Raw genomic sequence first — 20,064 nt, forward strand, 5'->3', positions numbered from 1 at the left:
CGAATAGAATAGAATTACAATAACTTTTTGATAACCTGTCTTTTTCCTTTAGAAGAAACTTTTGAATTTTGAGACTGTGGTGTAGATATATCATTATTGATGTTCTCCTTTGTTTCAGTGCCCAATTCTGTAAAATTTGTCTTCCAAATGTATACCTAACACAAAATAAAATCATAAATATTATATTTTATAGATAAGAAAAATTATTAGATACACTAGAAGTAATTACCAATTTATCTTCACCAGCAGATGCAAAACTATCCCCAGTTGGTGAAAATATTACAGTGTTTACAGCTCCTGATTGTGCACTTAATGTAAATAATGGGTGTCCTTCTAATAAGTCTAATATCTAAAATTATATATAAGCTAGATATTAATTATTTTTATGTATACCAATATATATTAAAGGATGTGTCCAATACCTTCATAGTTCCATCTTTACTTGCAGTTAAAATAAAACTACCACTGGGGTGAAAAGCTACTTGATTGACATAATCGTTATGTATGCTGAAATTTTTTTATTAAAATATTATAATAAAATAAATCAAAAGTCTATTTATTATAAGTCAATATTACCAACCTATAATACTGCACCAAATTATGTGTCCGTACATCATAAAGCATAACATTCCCATTAATGGTGCCCACAGCAATATAGCAACTAGATGGGTGCCATGCTACATATACACCATGAGTCTTTTGGTCTTTGTATGTATGTATGCAGCTTCCAGTCTCAATATTCCATAGTTTAATTGATTTATCATCAGAACAAGAAGCTATTAAGGTGCAATCTTGAGACATAATGGCTCTTCTCACCCAATTTGTATGACCAACAAATGACATTATAAATTTGTATTTATCACTTGACCACAGTTTTATTATTTTGTCATCAGAAGCTGTTAAAATCTGAAAAACCAAGGTTGTATATATATATATGAGGTTTTAGAAAAGAAATCTTTGGAAATTACTACAAACAATCTAGACATGTTCACAATTTTGTTGTCCTATTATGCAACAAAATATATTAAATTAATAATCCAATATTTTTATTTAATAAATATGAAAATAAATTAGATTTTAATTAATACAGTTGTTGTAATAGGTTTTACCTTTTTTCCATCAGAACTATACTGAACAGAGCGCACAGTCTGGGAATGCGCTTTGAATACCCCAGTGCTACCTGTCACTGTAGGAACCCATACTCTAATTGTTTTATCACGTGATGCTGAAGCCATATACTGTCCAGATGGAGAAAAAGTGATATCCATGACAGCTTCATCATGTCCTTGAAATCTGTAACTTCGCATTCCATGAAGATCCCATAGCTACATCAAAAAAGAATATTTGTTATTTTGTAATTTGTTATCTACTAACCACATAAAAAGCCATAATGAGTTTTATACATGCGTTTATAACTTACTAAAATAGTGTTGTCTAAAGAACTGCTCGCTATCTGTCGCTCATTGGGATTAAAGGACAGAGCTGTAATACTCTTTCGGTGACCCTTCAAATGTTTTTCTAAACTTGGTTCGGGACAAGTAAATCTAGAATCCATTAAAACTGTATAGTAGTCAACTTAACTATAGAAGTAGTTTAGTATAAGATTTAAAAATCACAGTTAACTCAAATAATAACAAACATTGAGATTGCCGGGCAAAAAGCATAGATCAAATTATATACACATTACCGGCATGTATGTCCTGACAGTTATTGAACAGTCAGTGTCTTAAAAAATAAAAAAATACATTATATACCAAGGCGGTTTTATTTAACTTATGTATATAATTAACAAAAACTTCAGATCACTAAATTTTAATTATGACTATCACAAAACGTCACGTTTTGGCTGGTTTTCTATTGATGTGTGTAAATTTGAAATACCATACTATTACTTTATAGTTTATTACCAGTTAAAATGGCATAGATAATAACATTTAGAGTATCTGGTATAATATATTTTAAATTAGATATCTGTGGTCATACATTTTTCGATTCTTCTAACACGAGGTATTTTTTATGTTTTGATTAAATTCCAAATATAAAATATATTTGGCATGCGAAGTTTATTATTAATAAATAATTACCGAACATTTAATCAAACATTACTCATATAGCAATTATAAATAATACATAACATACACTAAAAACTTATTGCCTTACATACGAATGCAATTCTTCCCGGTGCATGCCATTCTTATTTAAAAATTCTTTGTGTTGTTTTACGATATTATTTCACTTCATTGCAGTTTACAAAACATCAAAAACATGAAGTGAGGAATATTTATATGGGTTTCATGTCAAACTTAATAGTAGGTGAGTTGTTGTTTGATATTAAAACGATACAATAAATTTTTGCAATATGTCAAAACATTACACCACAATTTGTTTATTTTTGCTTGCATCAGACTGAACAAATGTTCGCCAAAATCGCAATTTTTTGTTATCTGCTTAGCAAATACTGGCTACAATGAATATGGGGGCCAATGGAGCAGAGGTGTGTGGAGAGGTGGTATTGATAGCTGATGAACTGAGCAGAGCAGTGGAGCTCACTCTCAATCCTAGTGTTGCACATGAAGCCAGAAGCCAAGCTTACAATGCTTGTGAAAGGTACATTTGAAAATCTCTTTGTATTTGCATATTTGTTACTTATTGAAGTTACTAATATGTTTTATATTATAGTTTCAAAGAAAATTCACCATGGTGTGCTCAGGCTGGTTTGCTGTTGGCAAGTGGGGGTCAGTACTCTCCAGTTGTTAAACATTTTGGATTGCAGCTCATGGAGCATACAGTTAAATATAGATGGACCCAAATAACTCAAGGTGAAAAGTTGTACATAAAGGTAAATTAATATTCCTTATTTAAACATTTGTTAGTTTGAAAAAAAAGAAAAAAAAATACTGAAACAAATACTCTTGTTTTCTCAATAACCTGTTACAAATTTACAACAATAATTATTTTTAGGAGAATGCAATGAAACTTCTATACATGGGAGGATGGGAAACAGGTCATTTGAATGATGCATTAGCTCGAGTTATTGTTGAGATGATAAAGCGTGAATGGCCTCAACAATGGCCAACACTTTTAGCTGAGTTGAGTGATGCTTGTTCACGTGGACATTTGCATACTCAAATTGTGCTGCATGTCTTTTTGAGACTAGTAGAGGATGTTGCAACTTTACAAGTAAGCACATTACAAACATTTTTAAAACTTTTAGTGCATGAAATGGGAAACAAATTTTCTGGAGTAATAAGTTACTATGAAGGGAAGAAGATTAGAAGCATATAGTAGAGTACAGCAGAAACAAGAATTTTAGTATGTGGTGGTACAGTTTTTACACATAGTTTAACTTTTATATTTAATATAGGGGTATACAGATTGTAGTTGCATTAATTTAATTTTTATTAAGAATTGATTTTATAAATTATTTTCTTTCTTAGTCTATCATATTGATAGACTTTTTCAGAAACCTTTACAAGAATGAAAATGAACTATGTTGTAAATTATTTCAGACATTAGAACAGCATCAGCGGCGTAAAGACATTTACCAAGCTCTTACAAGCAATATGGCTGAAATATTTGCATTCTTTATGCGTCTTATTGAACTCCATGTTCAAGAATTTAGAGAAAAGACTGCAGCTGGTGACTATGTTGGGGCTGCAAGTAGCGGCAGGGTTGTACAGGTTTTTTATTTCATAAGTTGTTTATTTTTTTTATTACAGTTTGATTGTTTCGACAACTTAGATTGTAAGTAATAATAAAATGAAATAATTTTCAAGTCTTTTAAATGTAAATTTGTCAAGCATCTTATTAAGCTAAATTTGTTCACATATATTTGCAAAGTCTTAATGCTGGTACATAATAATAATAATAGCCTTTATTCAAATACATTTTATGTGTAGATTTAAACAAATTTCCATTTTAATCTTCTTCTAGTGTATCTGTGTGCCCTTTTTTGGCAAAGGCCTCCTCCAAATCCCGCCATTCCTCTCTGCACTGTGCCACTCTCTGCCATGTACCACCTGCTGTTTCTTTAATGTGGTCAATCCACCTTCTCAAATCAAAATATCTTTATTCATTTAGGTAAACATGTACACTTATGAACGTCAAGAAAAACTTATTAAATTAATCATAAATTTACATTTACCACCAGTTCACAAGTCAAGGGAAGTAGAGCCGGTAAGAGGAACTGATTTGGGTTTTCTGTACCTTGGGCATTAGTAAAGCAGTGTTTTGCTCCACTTCTCGGTACCTCTTGCCATGTGTCCCACCCACTTCTACTTTAGTTTAATGATTGTTATTGTAACATCTGTTATTTAATCTCTTCTTGTTTTCCCTATCATATGCTGGTACATAAACTAGTTTAATTTATGTAAATAGGATTGTTACTTTTTCAGGTGGTATTACTGACTCTCACAGGATTTGTAGAATGGGTATCCACAAATCATGTAGTAACAAACAATGGACGTTTGCTGCAAATACTGTGCATTTTGCTACAAGACGACGTATTTCAATTGCCCGCTGCTGAATGCTTATTGCAAATAGTTAATAGAAAAGGCTCCGTAAGTTGTTCTAGATACCATATTATATTAATAGGAAAATTGTTAAAATACCAATTTAAATTTTATCAAACATTTAGGTGAAACACTAAACCCGCTGACAGACCTGTTACATTTTATCGTAACGTAACGTTACGTTACGATGAAAAGTTACACGTCAGTATAGCAAGCCGTTCCACTGGCTGTGAACGGCGAATGCTCCATCGGTATGTTTGTCGGATTTTTCGGTCCCTTTGACTGTTACGTTACGCCTTAATTTTAGCATAGTGTTCGCCAGGTCAGTCAGGTAATACGTAACACGCTCGACTTGAACAGCCTGTTACATTCCTAGAAATCATAATGAATAGAGTGTATAATTTATATATATTACTTGTTTATATTTTAATGTAGTGAGGTTTAAATTTATCGTTTTTTTTACATTTTTTAATGACGTTCAAAACATATAGCGTTCGAAATGTGGGCTATTCGTTCGTTCCCTTTCCAAACTGACAAAATAATTTATATTAAAAATAAAAAGCAAACCATGAAGTTTTTACTAAAAAAATTATAGAAGTTTTTGTGATTCATGCAAATATTTCTATAAAGAAGCTACTAATTTGTTTCAATATCAGATTTAATGATTTGATTCAATGAATTAGGTTAGGTTAAAAATAAAAAATGTACTCAAGACTTGGCTAATACGTAACACGCTCGACTTGAATGTTACGTTACTGCTAAATGCTCATGTCATTCGCCATTTTAAGTCCTTTTTTTGTGTATCTCAAGTTATTTCTTTTTTACTAATTGAAAAAAGAGGTTCTAGTTCCATGCAAAAAATCATGCATGATGAATCGGAATGTTATTTTCTATATGAAAATATTTCTGGTGAGAAATACCGTTCCGCACCGTGTTCGCTTATATCATAGTATCTTTTACAATAGATTCGGTCACCTTAATAAGTATCTACAATTAATTTAAGTCATCAATGTTATAAAATCATTTTAAATTTCAGGCAAAAGAGCGAAAGCCACTAATGATATTATTGAGTGAAGACGCAATCTCATGCATACATCGTGCTGCTGTGGCCAGCATTTCAGCGATGGACGAAAATCATTACTTGTTCCTGAAGAAACTCTCACAGGTGAGTGTATTTTTTGAATTTTATATGATTATAATTAAATTAAAAGTGTAAAAAAAATTAAGCTGACTACAAAGACTAACACTCATACGGTGAGTCTATCTCAAAAACTACTAAACCTGTTTTATGAAATTTTGATTGTTTTTTAAATTGTAATACATGATTTAAACGAAATTAAAAAAAAATCTGTTGCTAAAGCCGAAATGAAAAAAAGGAATTAGGTTTTTAATCCAGAAAACCGATCAGTCTCAAGGGGTAACTTGGCAATTTTTTTCCTATGTAGCCTAACATAATATCTAGAATGTACCCTATATTATAAAGCTTGGATTTATAATTAATGTAATGTAATGTAAAAGATAAGAATGAAACACGTATACGTACACGTACGCTGTTAGGGATGCGTAAGATTTGATATGACTTTAAGGTCAAATAAACGCAACTCTAGTATAAAATTCGATCAAAAGTTTCATAGACTTATGTATTCCATGCTTGTATATTCCTTGACTCATTGACATACTCCAATATTTAACCAGGTCCTTGCCGGTCTAGCCCAGCAATTGACGTCCCTATGGAACTTTGCGACTAATGTGGAATCATGGATGCCGCTTTTACTTGAGGCCACACTACTCCTGACATCACATCCGTCTCTTACACTCGTCCATACAGCGAATTCAGTGTGGCTGGCGTTTTTAAAGCACGATCAGATTTCGAAGCTGCCAAATGTGTTGGCCGTTGTACCGAGATGGTTGCAGGCTGCCGCTCCTAAGGTTTTGAAGGTAGGCACTTTTACAATGTACTAGCGGATCCTACAGACGTTGTCCTGTCTATACGTCTTTAATTTGAAAATTTCAAACTTTTTTTAATAAGCTAAAACATTCTCGACCATTTTGATGAAAATTATTATTCAAATGTTATGACAATATCTAACGATCCAGCACATGGTCTACAATAACACAATGATAACAAAACTTTTTTTTAATTTGATCGCAGCGCTAACTGTCGGGACAGACTAAAATTAAAATTCGAATATTATTTAAAATTTGACAGTGCGATGGTAGCGCCGTCTGTCGGATCCAATGTAAAACATTCCAAAATTAACAACTACTAATTAATTAAAAAAAACATTGTCCAGCGGACAAAATTGTGAATCTAAACCATTCTCGAATCTCCACGAACACACACAAAAAATTTCATCAAAATTGGTCCAGTCGTTTAGGAGCAGTTCAGTCACATACACACGCACACAAGAAATATATATATTAAGATATTAAAATACTATTTTAAAATTATTAATTACAAATTATTTTTTGTACATTTTTTTAAGTAAGTTCTTGTAAATTAAATAATTTAATAGGTTACATACCCATCGTCCCGTGTTAGCGGCTCCAATGACGCAGTGCAATACGCGTGTATCGACTACGATAGTGAACAAGAATTTATTATATTCTTCAGCCGGTGCCGAACAGAAGTATTGGAAAGTTTTCGGTGAGTTTTTATAGACAATAATTATTTATTTATTCACATAAATACAAGTTACGTACAGCTAATATGGTAATGTTGAAAAATAATGTGGCGGCGCGGGTTGTGATAATTAATATATAATAGTGGACTGTATTTAATTTATGATTGCTCAATTTATTCTATTCGTAAAAATTGGCAGAATTCAGGTGAACATCCTGCCCGTGTGACCTATATTTATTATTTTACAGGCTGTTAAATCGGTCGCCATCTTGAAATGTAATGCAAACTTAAAGTTCTATACCTATAAAAAACACCCGTTATAATAATCAAACAGTATTTATTTGCCACTAAACATTACAAACTACACTAGCCATACGCGTTAAGTTACTAAACAAACATCAATCAATCAAAATATCTTTATTCATTTACGTAAACATGTACACTTATGAACGTCAAGAAAAACTAATTAAATTAATCGTAAATCTCTCATTTCTCATCATCTCTCTCTCATAAGCACTGTTTTAATATATATTTGGCATAGATGTAAATATGGATCTTCTATATAAGTAGTTGTTCTTTATAAATATACTCTTAGAAATATTTAAATATCGGTAAAACAATGTTTGTCTCAACAGATATTGCATGGTAGCGGCTCCACTAGTGACGTGGTCATACGTGGAGCAATGGACGCAAACGGCGCTGGACAAATTGGAGGGACCCGTTGCGAATGATTTGCACGTCGAATGGGAAGCGCTTGCCCAGGTATACGTTACGAGAATTATAATTTACAAATGTTAGGCAATTTTTCATTTTTTTTAAGTAATTTAATTAGTTTTAAAGTGATTTATACGATTTTCTTCATAATGAAGGCGGGATTAATGGAAGCCCAAGACTATCATAAAAAAGTAAAATTTTATAATTTTATAATTTATATATATAGTTGATAGAATATTTTTTAATCTTCTTTAATAAATAATTGTATCTTCTATGTATTCATAATGAAACGTATTCTGTCACTTGTCAAATGTGTTGGAAATAGTTTGACAGCTTTCAAACTAACTAATTTGATAAATTTTTTAACACCTTTAAGGTACTAGACGTGGTCCTATCTCGTCTCTTGCAAGCGGAACCCAGACCCAACGTAGCGGAAGGTTTGCGGTTGCTTCAGCGATGCGTCTCCTGCGAACCACGAGCGCCATTACTATTGTCTCTGCTCTTGTCTTTCATATCTGCATTGTTCGTGTTTCTTAGCTGTGCTTACAGTCAATTGGCGGGTGAGTGTACATCGACATTGTCTATGGTTTATGTTAAAAACGCAATTTTAATAATAGCTTTAACGTAAAATTTCTATGGTTTATCTTTGCAAAATAAATAAAGTATTTTTAATGGAAAATACATTTCATAATTTAGACAAGACATCTTAGTATTTATATCTATTTGCTAAATGTATGACATTTAGATGTGGATAAATAAAGGCTTATTATCATCGAACAATGTTCTAAACATACTTTTTGAATTTCATTTCGCTATCTATATAGATAAAATAGAGTGGAGTGTAAAGCCGTTTAAAGGTTGACAACGCACTCGCGAGCCTTCTGGCGTTGACAGTGTCCATGGCTGGTTTTGCCCTGATCTATAAAATAAGATATCCAATACTTACTCTGGTATTAAACCCCTTAATAATTGTTTTAAACCCCTTAATAATTGTTTTAAACCCCTTAATAATTGTTTTAAACCCCTTAATAATTGTTTTTGATCCCACAGGCCCAACGGTAGGTTGCGCAGGCGCTGAATTACTCCCACGTGTGCTGGATAAAATATTTCATGTACTCGTATATGAAGGATCGCCCCCAGAAGATCGAAGCTCGCGTAGTGTGAAAAATGTTCGCAGACACGCAGCCGGATTGCTGGTTAAACTTGGATCAAAGGTGAGAAAAAAAGCCTTTTGTGATTAACTATAACAACCAAATTCTAAGTAAAAAATCTTAATCTTATATCTTTAAACGAGCAATTCTTGTATATATATATAATTGGAATCTCGGGATCGGCTCCAACGATTTAAATGAAATTTAGTATACGGGGGGTTTCGGGGGCGATAAATCGATCTAGCTGGGAATCATTTATAGAAAATGTCATTTTATTTGTGTTTTATCAACTTAAACATATAATTGCGCGTTTAAAGATGTCAGTCAAATAAAAACTTAAATATGAATATAATTATCTTTATTCGATAATTATATTCATATTTCATCATTTTATTAGTATGTAATTCGTACTTAAATAAAATTTCCAAAAAACACGATTTATAAAAAAAAATACCGGTACCGGTCATCCAGGTCCTAATAATAAATATGGTAATGAATGACTTTAAAATGTAGTGTTGAATGATGTAAAGATGCGTAATATGCATTTCGCAAGGACTGAGATAAAAATCTGTAGCAGACGTTGAGATTTTTGCTAGTAAATTTGACATTGCTAAAGTTAAATTCATTTATGTAAAAAAAAATATTGAATATTCAGTGGAACGGGCTTCAAGCTCTTTATCTAGGAATTATATTCTACATAGTCAATTACTTATTAAAGCTTTTTAAAAAAATAATAACAATTTAAATATATATGCATTCTTATTATGATATTTTAATTAAACTTTATACCTCTAAATTAATAAAAAAAAAAACATTATTCGGTACTGTAAAACACTGATTTTCTTAGTTGACTAAAATGACACTGTGGTAATGAATTCGGTGCAAGGAGGTTTAAACCGGAGCTTAAAAGTAAACGAAAAAGTTGAAATTAATATTGAAGTTTGGCATACAAACAAAACATGACGTCGTATGAAGACTATAGAATAGCTAAATATTTTCAAAAATATTATCCTTTTCGCTATGATGATAAATGTATGTTTTTATTAATTGAATTATAATTAAATCCATGTCTTGAACAGCATCGTGTAAAACAAAATATTTATTCACACCTCGTTCACCTAACAAAACATACATATGTTGACCAAAATTCAACAAAATAATTGACAATCAAAAAAATATGACAAATGAATTCTTAGTAGCTCTTCTCGTTCGATTTAGAATACAATTATCTATATGAATAAATTAAATTTTATTCTTATTATTTCTTTCTATAGTACCCATTACTCCTTCTACCCGTGTTTCCGCGTCTTCATGAGATGTGTCGCGCCGCATTGGCTCGGCCTGATCTAAGCGCAGTGGAGAGCGTCACATTACAAGAAGCCCTGCTTCTGGTCTCCAATCACTTGTGCTGTTATGAGCGTCAAAGCGCGTTGGTTGCTCAGGTATGTATTTATAAACGTGAGTCCATTTAGTCGAATTTTGTAACTTTTAATGGCAAAACTGTTTATTACTTACAAATTAGCAGAGATAATTGTAAACATCGTTTACTTGCTTTGATATATATGTATGTAACAACTGTATTTTTATTTATTTCCGATATAGAAGTATATGGTTTTGTGATTTAGAGTAAGTTTATTCTGTGAAACAATACAACTCACAGAATTTCCTCGCTACCGGTATTACCTGCAAAAACTTTAAATCAAAAAAAGTTAGCGATTAAATACAGTGGCGGAGAGTTTATTACCAGTTCGTCTCGTCTGTTCTTCGGCCTTGATTTCAGAACTGGTAGTTATTGTAAATTGTGACATTTAGGGCCTGTTTCACAATGTATGGATAAAGTGCCAAATAGCTATGCAACACATAAATTATTCGAAAGATAAAAGTTCCAAATAAGATTTATTTGGAACTTATCCGGACATTGTAAAACAGGCCCTTAATATGTGACGTTCATTAGTGTACATTGTGTTACCTCAATGAAGAAATGATTTTGATTCGATTTAATAGGCTTCAACTTAAATCTTTAATAAGGGCCTGTGTACTTAAACACTATGGCCCAAGGAACTAACAAACATAAAGGAACAATATACCAAGCTTACCATAGCAATTCCAGCGAACAATAATAAACTTTATTAACAGAAGCTAAAGTGTATTTTACTATTAACTAAACTATTAAAAAAATTACACGTAGAATTGAAGCAAATGTCACTATCGCCAAATCAGGTGCCAAATTGATTTATTGCGTGTAATATAAGTCTTTGGGAGACGACTTCCAGTGGAAAGAGTTACAGTGGAATCTTAGGTGTGACGATTTATGAAGTCGATATATTATTTACCAGGTGTTAGGAGACTGTAGCGTCCGATGGGCAGCCCTATCTGAGCACTTAACAAGCGCACAGTCTTTGGCCCATCTAATTGGACTGGATGCGCCCCCGTCAGACACAGACGAAGAGCGTGGAACCGCTCGTCGAACGCTGTTACACGCTTTAACGCTCGCATTGGGCGTGGTTAAGCGGACTTGTGTGCCAGCTGACCCGGATAAGGCGGCAAGGGGCGGCTTTGGGGCGGGGTTGACTCCATCCGGAAATCCGGTGTGGCGAAATCCCGCGGCGGAACATGTACTGCCGCTGTTTCCTCATGCTTTGGCTTTGGGTAAGAATTTTTTGTTGTTTTAATTACCTATATAAAGGTAGGTGGGCTCAGTTTCCGCAATTACACTCGAAATTGGTCCGTTTTGCGTATAATTAATTACCTATATAAATAAGTAATAACATTATTTGATTTGATGAAGTCAGTTTCTGCCGCGCACTACTACTATGTGAAACCAGCAGCTCACTGAAGTAATTCCTAATCACTACTTAATATCCTTGAGAAGATCGTACCAATTCTTAAGGCCCACAACCCACTCGCGAGCCAATGGCATTGACAGTGTCCAGTGGTATCTATTAACATCAGATAAGACTCCTGCCCGTTAGCCCCCTGTTCTATAAAAAACACTATTCATTTTTTCCAGGTCGGGCCCTTCACGAACTGCACGCTCCGGGGGCGGAGTCCCTAAGAGATCCTGCGCACAGCCGAGCCCTTCAGCCCCCACCGGCAGAGCGCCGCAATTTGCTAGGGCTCCGGGATGACACGCCACTCGCGCCCCTTTCTCCACAGCCGAGTACCCCGCAAGACAGAATGCAGAACTTCTTGCACACCTTGCATGATAATGTAAGTATTACTTCTGTTGAAATGAAATGTTTATTTGCTAAGATAGTGGTAGAATAAGAATAATTATATAATCCGCTCAATCAGCCATATAAAAATAGGCATGCAAACGTCATATTAATTTTTACAATGTCATATAATCAAACATTAACAAAATGTCATAATAATAATATTAAATTGTCGTTAATTTGTAGATCTAGCAACATTGACAAGTCAAATAAACCGTTTAGTGGTTTTTAAATAATTAATAATAAAACAATGACACCTGACACTAAAGCCATTGCTCCAACATTCATAATAATTTTAAAAGATCTCAAAAATGTAGTTTGTCGTTAGAGATCGTCTATACGAAAGTTTCGGTGTGTATAACTTGGCTATTACAGGAATGAACAGGTCTGTATAACTTGGCTATTACAGGAATGACCAGGTCTGGAATTAATAAGACTTTAAAAAAATTGCAGGTGTGTCAACTAGTAGGCGCAGCAGCCGCCTCCCTGGGCCGAGAGTTATACGGCGCGGCAGGTCTAGCACGAGCTATATGTGGATCGCTCATATCAGCCCCTTCGAGACTTCCAGACCACTGGCTCCGCAGAGTACTACGAGCTGCGTTACGACCTTTGCTATTGCATTGTCCCCCAGCTCATTATAGGGACGTTGCCTTACCCCTATTGCAGCATACGGCACCGCTTAGTAAGTCTAAAATTGCATTGTATTAAGTCATCTCTTTTCTTCACAGGGTATATACAATTCGTAAGAAAGAGACGAAAGAGGCATTTACCAGAGTACAATTAGATTAACTTTGTTTTTATGTAAATGTGTTTTATGTAACAAAAAACAATTATACAAAAGAAAAAGCCATAGATGGAATACATAACATGTACTAAAAGGTTCAAATGAGGGGAAAATCAATAAAAAGTACTAAATACATTTAACTAAGTAATACCTGAATATTTTACATAAATCAAATAATTTATGAATAATTTTAGTGTGATATCACTCGATTGAACGTTAATATATTAAATCGATGCGGGTAGATGAAAATTGCGTGGCTTATTTTATTTTTATATAGCCTAGAGAACAATACCTACATGTTGTACTTATAAGTCTTCAAGATAAACACTTCTTAACCATATCCCATCCTGCTCTAACGTGACCTTTGTTCTTTGGTATTTCTTTTTTAGTAATTTTGCTTGGGTTACCTGGAAGAGATTGCTTGTTATCGATAAGGCCTTGCATCCTTAACAATTTAAGTTACTTATTTTTTATTTGTAATGCAACTCAGAAAAAGGCTATGGAATCCATCACATTTTTTTAGTTACACATATTTGAACCTTTGAAAGGGTAATTTCGTTTTCTATACCGTTATGATTTACCTAACATCGAGACATTTGTTAACATATATATATCAAAAGCATTAAGCAGTCCAAGAATTCTTTTATTCCATTAACGAACATAAATTCTTATTGCAATTATCATTATAGTGGTGGTACATCTGTCCCAAAGATGGGACTACGTGACGTCACTGTACGAGTCGGGAAAGCTGGAGGAAGAGAGTGGAAGTGAGTCGCAGGAAGTGTTAGAAGATATGCTAGTACGACATCTCACTAGGGAGTACTTGGAAGTTTTGAAGGTAGATACTGATTCTTTATTTATTGAGAGCAAAAATAGTTCAGAGTTTTTTTTCCTTAATATATTTTAATTTGTTTTTTTTTAATTAGTCCATGTTTTATGTTCTTTCTATAAAAAAAAATATGATCGTGAAATCTAATTTTTTTATTTTTTCCAAAAATACAGGTTGTTCGTATGGGGTTAACTTATGCATACATTTCTGTAGTATTTTTTTATATATTAGAAGTAAAATAGAATAAAATAAAAAAAATGTGTGTGTACTTATGTACACGCGTTAGAAGTTATAAAAGTTATTGCGTAATAAGATAAAAATCTTTTTAAAAATTATATCTTTCGCCTTTTTCTTTGTGGAAAAAACGACAATAGAAAAAGCTTAAATGTAACTATAACTAACTTTAGGGTGTCGCTTTTTTGTGACGGTGCGCACGCTTCGTAAAAATTAACTCTCATAATTTTTCCTTAACGCGCCAAAATAAGTATATCTTCAAAAAGTGCAATTATTTTTGGTTAAACATCGGTTTGTTAATCAAGCATTAATGTATTATATGATTTCAACGTGCGTTGCCCTCAAATAGTTTTTGTTCGACTACAGGTTTTAGGCTTAACATCAGGTTTCAAAGATATTACTTGTTCTACAGGTATCTCTAGTGGAAGCAGCCCCAACAGAAGCAAGTATCGATGGTATGGAAGAAGAAATGCCCACCACTAGTCCTGCGCGTACGCCGGAGCACGTCTCAGAATTAGGAGCCGTTTTACTGGCTGATCCCATTGCTGGGCCTGCTCTATTGCATACGGTGAGATATTATAAATGTATTAATTTTTAAACCGAATTTAAAAAGTTATTAATTAAACTAGGCTTAAATTATTAGGCTTCCAAGTCCCTATCTATGTCCACAAATTTATCAAACATTCATAATCTAACGCTATTTAATATTTCATATAACTCGAAACTTGTTTTTATTGTATATAAGATACTTTTCCTTTAACTTCAACTTACCTAGAGGACCATTTAGCATTGATCTTATTCAATTTATTGAGTATTTTTTGTCAAGGGACCGTTTTAGTTGGTCATTTTATTAACAAAAAGTTAATAAAATAAAAAGTATATTCGGAAAATAAGACGAGAAACAAATTAAAAAAGTACTCCACTGAAAAAGGGTCAAATTGGACCCATATATATATCGAACATACTTTTTATTTTATTGCATTACCGAGTTAACTGTTTGTCTAAAGCATAATTAATCGTTTTTTAGATTCTTCGAGCTTTAACATGGAACGACTCGACGTCCTCGTTACGGGCGTGTGCGTTGGCCCTTCCGGCGTTACGAGCGGCGTTAAGTAACGGCGCCGTTAGCGCTGGGGAGGCTAACGGGGCGTTGGCGGCTGTTCTACACGCTTTGAGGCTGCATGGACAGCATGAGGCTAACCAGGCGGCTTTGCTGTCGCTTGCTGTACAGGTAATTATTATTACACATATACTCTGATTTTTCATTCTATAGCCTTTTTTTATATGTCAGAGATGACAAACCTTTTTGATCGTGATGATTATTAAATTATTTGTTAGTGAATGTATCCATTTTGTTAAATACGGTGCTCTACATTGAAAGTGGTTTTATGGCGAGTGATAATTACGTCCCTTTTCATCACAAATAGAAAAAAAGCACAAGTAAAGATAACAATTAATTTTATTAAAACCGTTTAATATACCTGAATACCTGAAATTTAATTGGAGTAACTATTTAGATTTACCTGTTTTTAGGTAAAACGTAAAAAAATACGTAGTATATTATATTACTAGCTGACCTGGCAAACGTCGTCTTGCCAAACTACTACCTTTAACTCAGCGCCATCTGTTAGAATTGTATCAAATAATAAACAAATGTTAATGTTATCGTAATTTTAGTAAGGATGCCTATTTTTTTGAAAATGAAATATAGCCTATGTCACTCAGGAATGATGTAGCTTTCCAACAGTGAAAGAATTTTTTAAATCTGCCAAGTAGTTTCGGAGCCTATTCAATTCATACAAACAAACAAACAAAAAATCAAACCTTTCCTCTTTATAATATTAGTATAGATATATTATATATATATTTATACCCTAAAATGGGTATAATGTAATCTGTTTTGGATATATTTTTAATTTAGCTTAGTTTTTAGTTATAATAAATGTACATATTAATTGTATATAATATGGATTGATACAGGCCTATGAAGCTCTCCGACCACGTTTCCCGGAAGTAGCGAACGTGTTAGGCGCTATACCGGACGTAGATGCGCACGATTTGCGAAGGTTGGACGAAAAGCTCGCGGCCAACAACGCGCGACCAGCTAAAATCGACAAGAGCAAGAAGGATTTGTTTAAGAAAATCACTTCGAGGGTATGTTAGCTTAGATTTTAGTTTTTTTTTTGTAATATTCTTTCTTTTTTCTTTCAAAATGAAAACTTCCATTTAATTCATAATTAGAACACATATTTATTGTCAACATTAACAAACAGGAAAAAGTAATAATATTTTAAATATTTATTCAGTGATCCCTTTTGTAACGTATATATTATATATATATTTAGTAAATATCTATATATATATTATATAGATATAATATTATCGTAGGAATTTCACGGTATATTTTGTACTGTGAAATTTAAAGATTTGTACGTTATATCTAGTCTTCCCTTACTATTCTATTTAAACCTTTAACGAGAAAATTTAAATTACTTACTTGTACATAACGCATTATGTATAGTCATATGTGTGGGTTATATATACCAAAGACGAAGTTTTGTGAATATTTTTTTTTCTAGCTGATCGGCAGAAACGTAGGCCAATTATTCAAGAAGGAAGTTTTCATACTAAACCTACCAGCGATGAATGTACCTAAAGAGAAACCGCGTAGCGCCGTCGATTCAGCCGAAGGGGCGGGGCTTGACAAGTTATTCGCTAACGGGCCCACATAACGTACGCGTACGTACGTTAATTTGCGGGTATTAACCGCGTTGTGATTTAAGTTAACGCCGCACTAGTTTTTTCCGCGATTTAAAGTAAATGCTAAAATAATACTTATATTGAAATTAGTAAATAATAATATCGCAGAAAAAGCCGTGTTGCGGCTGTTACAGAATGAATTGAGCTTTTACATATATTTGACTGCTAATGAAATGATAGGAAAATGGCAACATTAAATCGTATTTTATTGGCAATGAGTTTCGAGACTGATTTTAAATTAATTGATTTATTTTAATCTAATTTTTTCAGATTGTTTTCAAAAAAATTTGCAGTGTCTTAGTCACGCTATGTAGTGTGTGTTCTAGTTTGTCTAAAATCTCAGTACATTCTGTAATCAATGTCAAAATCTCATCTTATTCATAAACCTTTGGTAAAGGATTTTTGTCGCATATTTTATATAATGACGTGGGTTTATGGATAAGGTCCATCGACAATAGATAACTATTGCCGCAATTATGGCAACAATGGTGTCTAGTTAAATTTGGTTTATTTTTGCGGATTATTCTTAAATATTCTAATTGTATGGAATTTTTAACACCTGCTTCCTGAACTTGGTAAAATAAAGATTGTATTTTGAGCCAATAAAAAATAAATAAATTAGTGACGCTACAACCTCTTTAGGTCTTGGCCTCAGATTTTTGAATATCATGATAAATTTAAATCTAATAGGCAAGTTGGTGATCTTAGTTATAATACTTTGGTAGATTCTGGTGTTGAAAAAGCTATTCAATTAAGAATATGAGTATTCGATTTACTTAGTTATAGAGGTTAATGCGAACGCGAATATGGAAAAGTATTAGGAACTATACCGCGGCAGAGCGCATTAAAATTAAATATATAAATGTTTCTTTACCTAGAACATAGATTTTACGTCCGATTAGCATTTATTACTATATCTTCAATTTAAACGATAAATTTGTACTTTTGCAAAATTAATATTTTTTAATGTGAAGGCGATTATGTCGTCTTGGGATTTTATTGATTTCTGTATATAAGTGTGATTTGTTTGAAAAATAATTTCTAATGCAGAATGTATGTAGTTTTATATAACACATGAACGTTCCTATATAATACTGCTGTTGATTATATTATTAAACACATGATGTGATTTCTATGTCAAATGTGTCGTCATTTCTTTACGCTTTGATTGGATGGCAAAAGTTAAAATATTTAACAAATTGTCCAGGGATAAATAAAATTAAATCCTAAAACCGCTATCCATATTTGAACGCAAAATGATTTAAAATATAAATTCAATGAAAAATATTTTTTTAGCATAATAATTATTTAATTAAACAAAGGTATATACAAGTTATTGGTTAATTCTAATCAGATATGGTTATGTCGGTAAAGAGGCATGATTCTGGTAACTTTGGTAGCACTTTTCTAAATAAAGTAATTTGGTACTTTACTGCTTACGACAATTGGCATAATGTTGTATGATCATGAATGCCGAGAGAAGATAGCGGGCCTTTCACAGCATTCAAATGCATTTCGTTTATTAGAAGTGTTTTATGGCAAAGTCTTCATAGTACTCAAACCTGCGTGGATGGATGAATTTGTTTGTAGTTTTTTTCTAGTAATTATGTCAATATTGGTGTAAAATTTTCGTGGCCATTTCATTTAGGTTGTGTATGTTATTTAGTGCCCTTTTCACAATAGACAAATTAATGTTATCGTGAGAAACACAAAGACTGAGTCACGACCTAACTCATATTATATTATGATCCTTGGATTTACGACATTCCAAAATATATTTTCTTACTTGTTAGCAAAAAATTTCAGCTCGAAATAGAAGATTAATTTAGATCAAAAATGAAATTATGTAATGTTTTGTTTATTCAAACTGTTTGTGGTAAATCAAGGATCGGTCCTAAATCACAGCTATGGAAATTGTTTTTTTTAATTGTGTTTGTATTATATAAGTGTGTATATATTGGATTATTTAGGTATTTCGCGTTCGCATAGCCTGCGACCGCCGGGGATCGCCGCCATATCGTATTCGCGATGTTAAACATTTTTATGTGAATAAACGTTTATATGTTATTTAAATATAATATAAAATTGCAACTCTTTTATTTCTTAAACCAATTAACTCCTTGCGACTAAACATTTTAATGAAACATTTAACACGAGGTAAGCGAACAAGTTTCTCTGACTGCTGTAAAGCACCCGTAAAGTGATTTTATTTTAACCTTTTTTGTACCATTACAGAAACTTAACACTAATTCGATAGAAAAGAAAAAATAACCAAATCATCACAATGCAATGTGATGTATGTATGTCCATACCGCAACAGTTCTTTAAGTGTTCGCAATTGTATATCAAATTATAATGTTATAATAAATTATTCAAAACAAGTTTTTTAGTTTATTTTAAATACTTGATTACTATCTTCTGTATTAAACAAAACGAAAACACAGCTCTTCTGATGGCAATACTATATTTTGTCATTAAATACTTCCTGCAGATGCATATCGCAAAATGCTTACAACACAAAAGGGACCTCTACAAGGGCTACACTTATAATGAAATATTTGGCTACGTCAAAAAATATTTTATTGCAGCACGTAGCTGAAAATGTATCTTAGCCATATTTCTGCAACAGTATATGACTTATTTGTCTTTATACGATCTACATACATGGCTTGGCTAGAACCTATGGCTTCAATGGCGGATACCACGTAGACGACTCATAGGCGTTGCAGCAGCTTGTGTTTTTTTTAAAGAAAAGTCAAAAACATTAGATATTTTAAGTCTGAAATTAAGATTCGAACATTTAAAAACTTCACATGAATGAAACAGTTTGATCACAAGATTTGACCAATGCTACAAATAAAAGAAACTAACATGAGAAAAGGTATACCTGTTACCTGGTATAGCTTATAAATATTGCAGTATTTTCGATTGCAATGCGATCGGTTCCGGCCATATGCCTGGAACACTCGATATTCATCGGACATAGATAAAATATTCGGCAAAAAATCCCGGCCATACTGAAAAGATTGCCGAGTATTGCGCAGTGTAGCCGTAAGTGCTGGCTGATGCTACTAGCATTTCATTTCGTTTTCGTAAAGGAAATTTAAAAAAATTGTCAATTCTTATAATAATAACTATAAAGGGGATATTAATTATAAAACAGAGACATTTTTTTCCCACGAATTTATTTATGCCGGCCCTTACGAGCAAGTGTTAAATTCGCACGTAGCCAGAAATATCCGA

General features: G+C 32.8%; 2 protein-coding genes across 5 annotated transcripts; one reads left to right on the forward strand and one right to left on the reverse strand.

Annotated features, from left to right (window-relative positions):
* Positions 1–5: 5 nt before the first annotated feature.
* On the reverse strand, positions 6–1,729 carry LOC111001757 (POC1 centriolar protein homolog A-like). 3 transcript variants are annotated; one of them, XM_045631832.1, is made up of 6 exons: positions 1,421–1,729; positions 1,110–1,325; positions 581–906; positions 423–507; positions 230–349; positions 6–155 (listed from the first exon to the last, which is right to left on the reverse strand). In XM_045631832.1, the coding sequence occupies exons 1-6, from the start codon at positions 1,553–1,555 to the stop codon at positions 15–17; spliced, it is 1,023 nt and encodes a 340-aa protein (XP_045487788.1). In that variant the 5' UTR covers positions 1,556–1,729; the 3' UTR covers positions 6–14. The 3 variants fall into 3 exon arrangements, with proteins under 3 accessions (XP_045487788.1, XP_045487789.1, XP_045487790.1); XM_045631833.1 differs by having other exon boundaries at positions 1,110–1,299; positions 1,375–1,431; XM_045631834.1 differs by lacking the exon at positions 1,421–1,729 and adding an exon at positions 1,375–1,417 and having other exon boundaries at positions 1,110–1,293.
* A 242-nt stretch (positions 1,730–1,971) lies between these two features.
* Positions 1,972–18,917, forward strand: LOC111001747 (exportin-5). 2 transcript variants are annotated; one of them, XM_045631879.1, is made up of 22 exons: positions 1,972–2,007; positions 2,247–2,313; positions 2,453–2,607; positions 2,680–2,839; positions 2,962–3,180; positions 3,510–3,680; positions 4,395–4,559; positions 5,548–5,676; positions 6,207–6,449; positions 7,028–7,158; positions 7,770–7,896; positions 8,225–8,408; positions 8,899–9,062; positions 10,274–10,441; positions 11,336–11,648; positions 12,010–12,209; positions 12,668–12,896; positions 13,688–13,836; positions 14,474–14,629; positions 15,089–15,292; positions 16,042–16,215; positions 16,641–18,917. In XM_045631879.1, the coding sequence occupies exons 3-22, from the start codon at positions 2,468–2,470 to the stop codon at positions 16,791–16,793; spliced, it is 3,579 nt and encodes a 1,192-aa protein (XP_045487835.1). In that variant the 5' UTR covers positions 1,972–2,007; positions 2,247–2,313; positions 2,453–2,467; the 3' UTR covers positions 16,794–18,917. The 2 variants fall into 2 exon arrangements, with proteins under 2 accessions (XP_045487835.1, XP_045487834.1); XM_045631878.1 differs by lacking the exon at positions 1,972–2,007 and having other exon boundaries at positions 2,029–2,313.
* Positions 18,918–20,064: the final 1,147 nt, after the last annotated feature.

The sequence above is a fragment of the Pieris rapae genome, chromosome 17 (assembly GCF_905147795.1).
Source record: "Pieris rapae chromosome 17, ilPieRapa1.1, whole genome shotgun sequence".
NCBI classification, from domain to species: Eukaryota; Metazoa; Arthropoda; class Insecta; order Lepidoptera; family Pieridae; genus Pieris; species Pieris rapae.